At 39.9% G+C, this 4846-nt stretch overlaps 1 protein-coding gene across 1 annotated transcript; it reads right to left on the reverse strand.

Annotated features, from left to right (window-relative positions):
- Positions 1 to 209: 209 nt before the first annotated feature.
- On the reverse strand, positions 210 to 1976 carry LOC147609260 (tropinone reductase homolog At5g06060-like). The gene is made up of 5 exons (XM_086787498.1): positions 1795 to 1976; positions 1472 to 1683; positions 1132 to 1365; positions 777 to 883; positions 210 to 656 (listed from the first exon to the last, which is right to left on the reverse strand). Exons 1-5 carry the CDS (start codon positions 1908 to 1910, stop codon positions 486 to 488), a joined length of 840 nt encoding a protein of 279 aa, XP_086643624.1. The 5' UTR covers positions 1911 to 1976; the 3' UTR covers positions 210 to 485.
- Positions 1977 to 4846: the final 2870 nt, after the last annotated feature.

The following is a 4846-nucleotide window of genomic DNA, read 5'->3' on the forward strand; positions in this document are numbered from 1 at the left end:
TGCTAGTTATGGAATGCTGACAGGTGTCGGTAAAGTACTTGCATGTGCATGAAGCATATGTGGATGCATACATGATGCATGGTGTGAGTGTGAACCATTCCTCACCATGGATGTAGGGTGTGAGTGTGAACCATTCCTCACCATGGATGTAGGGTGTGAGTGTAAACCATACCTCACCATGTAGTTTTGAAACATCTTCTTAGTTTTGATTAAACATCTTCTCTTCTTTATTAATATAAAAAGGGATATATGCAAGCCTATTCCATCCATCCACCATCACCACCATCACCAACGGTGGATATATATAAGTCTAATCTGTCTAGTCCATCTAACACCACCATCACCGAAGTCTAATCTATATGCTTATGAAGTCTAATATCTACCATCACCACCACCAATGGTGCAAGCGTACACACACTCACTCAATCTTCTCACGACATATATTGTTTTGGAATGTTTACCCATAAATAAATATGGCAACCATTCTATGAAAAAAGTGGGCGCACCATGCTTCCTCCGTCCACAACAAGTACTTCGCCGGTGCAGAAAGACGAGCATGGCATACAAAAGAATGCCACCGCAGCAGCTGCCTCGGTCGGAGCTCCGGGGCGGCCGACAGGAATGTCTCGGAGGAAATTGGATTCACGCTCCAAGGCCTGCGAGCGACAACAACGTCACCATGAAATCAACTGCAAGAAGGGGATGGTTACGCGACCTGCTGCTGGGTGTCCACTGCCGAGTTACAATTATAATAATAATTCTACATAGTAATTTACCTGTGCGGATAGGTCGGTCTCGATGGTACCCGGCGCGACTGTGTTCACAAGAATGCCATCGTTAACCCATTCGGTTGCTAGCGACCTTGCCAGCTGATTCATGGCAGCTGCAAGGATTCATCAAAGCAAAACAATATAGTACGTTCTGTGCATCAGTAAGGCTCTTAATTAATTAAAGAAACAGAAGACTAATACATTGTCATGTCCATCATGCCCATAGTTAATTGCCTGCCGTATGTATGTTGTTGTTTGCAACGTCAGTGCCAAGCATCGTGCAGGACTGTGTTGTTATTTTCAACCACAATTAAAGGATTGATTGTCATTGGCCCGCGGCATGTATGTATGTATGTTGTACCTTTAGACATTCCGTATGTGCTACATGGAAAAGAGGCGCTTGTCAAACTGGCAATGGAGCTAATGAAGACGATTCTACTCTTGCCACAAGCTTTGAGCAGAGGATGAGCCAGCTGCGCTAAGTGGAAAGCTGACTCCAGGTTTGTATTCATCACAGACGCATAATCTTCTTCCGTTATGTCAACCGCGGGCTTCAACTCTACAGTGCCCACGTTGTTAACCTGCCGGATTAACACTAATTATCAGTAATTAGCTCATTCCAAGGCAATAACCATGGCGGTTCTAATGTTGCACGGGATCAACGAGTTGGCAGGATCAGATTGGTAAGATTAATCGTAAACTCAACCAGATGTCCAGTTTCCCGCCGAAATGCTGGGAGACTTTCTGCATTAGCTCGATTCGTGACGCACGTGAGCTGACGTCGCACACCGAGGCTTCCACCTTCAGACCGGACTCTCTCCACTCATTCACACCTGCCTCCACGTGCGCGCGCGTGCGGGAGCACGTGTACACGGCCGCCCCCAACCGCGCGAGCTCTTCCACTATTGCTTTCCTGCACAGAAGCTGAATTAGTTCGGTGACAAAGGTACAGCTTGGGCACACACATGATCATCATCCGAGAAGAGCTGAGGATGCTTTTGCGCCGTGGCCTCAAGGCCCTCACCCTATGCCGCGAGTGCCTCCCGTTACTAGTGCCGTATGCCCTCGCAAGCTCCATCGATCTGCTACACTAGCCGAGTGCACAGCTGCTGTTGCTGCTGCTTCATGGCCCTCCTCCATTCTCAACGAATAAATGGAAGTTTCTAGTCTCCTTCTTCCTGCATACACACAGCGTATACTGAGGGATCTACCAGCTTGTAATCAGCTGTTCTTGAGAGGTCACAAACGTCATGCATGACATCTCAGTGTGTGATTAGTCTCCCCACAAAAAAAAAAACCATCTTTGAAAACAGAGTTTTTTTTGTTTCACGGCAGGAAAATGCTGGTGATAGCTATATTCTATTGATTCCATTGCAAGTTCTTGAGATGCCTCTATTAAAAGGCAAATTATTTAATTTCCAGGGAGCGCGGTACATCAAATACTTTTTGTCATGGACTAAAGAAAGAGGAATGGTTACTTTTTAACCTACATGTTGTTTTGCACACTATTCACTTTGAATGGAAATCTATTACTAAATATTGAATTTGTTGGACATGGAATTTTTGTGTTAAACAAAAATTAGAGCATAACATATATTTGTATAAAGTAAAAGCATAAACTTTAATAAATAAAATTAAATAAACAAGAGAGATGAAAAATAGAGTAGAAATTATTGTCGATATAAGATTCGCCTGAGATGAGTATGACCCTTGTACCAGTCATCTATATTTATATGTATTAGAAAAAAACGCTTGCTTTTCAAAAAGATAATTCCAAAAATAAAGCACAAGTGCTTTTGAGTTTATCAACCTACAATCTCTACAAAAATATAGCAAGCATAATATAAAGTCTTGGGCCTATCAAAAGTATAAAATACTATTTGGTATGTATAAAGGTATGAGGCCTTAGCCTTACAAAAATATTGATTCCTAAATACAAAACCATAAAAGGTGTTCACATGTCTTCCAAAATATCTTATAGTGATGCAACACATGTTCCACCATCAATTAACACATAATCCATCGCTCATTCATTGCCTTCATTCAAAATAATATTAGTTAATACACACAGCTGATTAAACACATCAATCCTGACCATATCATAATAACACACATAGCTTGTTTAAATATATTAATCCTGGTAAATGAAATAAATAAAAGATGCATCCAAAGTAAAATATCCCGAAATAAAATAATGGGTGTCCCTATCGAGGTTACAACTATAATGTTATTAGAAAAGATAAAAAGAAAATATAAAAGAATATTAAATTCACCTCAATAGGAGCTTAAAATATGACCTCGTTTTCAAAAGCCATTAGCATTGTTGACGTGAGCAATTCTAGAAAAATAAATTAATCATCTTAAGCAACCTCTATATATAAGATGAAGAGATGAATTAGGAAAAATGTGATAATACAATGTCATACAAATTTTACACAAAAGTTGACTTTTTCACTTGAGCCCTAGTGTGAGGGGTCCATCATAATCAACTTGATATATGAGCTACATCCCTTATGGGTTCTCTTTAAACTACTTCCCTACAATTATCCACTGAGTAGAAATGGCTAGAATAGGAGCCACCATGATCTACCCGTGCAATGTATGGTTGACCTCCTATTAAAGAGATGCAACTCTTTTGCCACCTTCATCAAAGCGCTTGCCCATGGGATTTGGAAATTATGTATTCAATATATGTATTATGTACTACTTGCCCCTTGTCTTTTGCTTGGCCCACGTGACAAAATGAGTTCTTGAAAGTTTGGTTGACCAAGGCTTTAGGCTGTTTGTTAAACGATTGCATTGGACATCCATGAAAACACTCCCATCATAATCCACTGTGTAGTATAATCTCTCCGTCGCTCCTAGCATGTAGTCATCATCCCTTTCATCCTCCATGAATGGCGAACTAGCATCTCCACCAATGTATGAGATAAAGCATCATCCTTGAGAATGGTGACTTTGAGAGCTCGTTCGTTCTTGAGAAGCCCTAGACACTCTCAGGTGTGGCAACGATGGTGAGTGGATCTTGAAGATCATTGCACCCCACACGATTTATTACTTTTATGAAATGCATCATAATAATAAAAAGCATGAAGTATATATGCACATTCAGAATGAATCAAGCACATGTGTAGTGCTTCAAAGCACCATTCAGAAGAATGAATCAAGCACATGTGTAGTGCTTCAAAGCACCATTCAGAATGAATGAAGCATATGTGTAGTCCTTTAAAGCATATCTGCAGTGCTTTAAAGCACCATTCAGAATGAATTAACCATATGTGCAATGCTACAAAGCACCATGTAGATTGAGTCAAGCACAACATTCAACTCCTATGTTATGCTTCAAAGCACCACACATTGAATCAAGCATATATGCAGTACTGCAAAGCACCATGCAGACTAAGTCAAGCTCATGCACAATGCTTCAAAGCACCTATGTAGTGGTTTAACAGCACCATTCAAATTTAATGTGCAGTGCTTTACATAAGCATACTTCTATGCTTTCAAGAGTAACATAAGCACAAAGGCATGCTGAATTTTTAGGTCTAGAGAAGTACAACTCATGCAAATGACTCATGCAAATGATGCTAAAAATATTCTCATAAGAAAAATTTGATACTAAAAAACAAACATTTTTGCATCTATATAGTTTGCATAGGCAACTTACCTATGTCTCATCAAGAAAGTGGATTGGATGTTTTTCATGGGTGCATCTTCTGATCTGTTGGGACGACAGATATCCTTCTTCTTTGGAGAAACACGGGTGTTCTCGATCCAAAAGGCACGAACCAAATCTTTGACCTCATCAAACTTGCTTAAAGGGTGTTGGCTCTTACATAGATCTAGTCATAATTAATGAACTTTCACCTTCATTGGAACAAAGCCTCTTTTGGGCTTCAAATAAATTTCTAGGATGTATATCTAGTAGCTTTGCAGTGTGTGTAATGGTAATATCTTCATAACAATTTATTACACTTGTCAAACAAGTCAATGCACCTTGCTTTATGAAAAGTTCATCACTTGATTTTGGAGCCTTAATCAAGTACATAGACTCTTTGAATGCACGAACCATATTT

Source organism: Cibotium barometz, chromosome 51 (genome assembly GCF_041138505.1).
Source record: "Cibotium barometz isolate CiBa-2024 chromosome 51, ASM4113850v1, whole genome shotgun sequence".
NCBI classification, from domain to species: Eukaryota; Viridiplantae; Streptophyta; class Polypodiopsida; order Cyatheales; family Cibotiaceae; genus Cibotium; species Cibotium barometz.

Bases quoted from the DNA above. Each gene is read 5' to 3' on its own strand.
- LOC147609260 (XM_086787498.1), bottom strand. From the start codon at position 1,910: ATGGAGGAGGGCCATGAAGCAGCAGCAACAGCAGCTGTGCACTCGGCT. The intron at 1,684-1,794 runs GTGAGGGCCTTG...GCTTCTGTGCAG, and splicing joins GGAGGCACTCGCGGCATAGG to GAAAGCAATAGTGGAAGAGC. The intron at 1,366-1,471 runs GTTTACGATTAA...ACTGATAATTAG, and splicing joins GAAACTGGACATCTGGTTGA to TGTTAATCCGGCAGGTTAAC.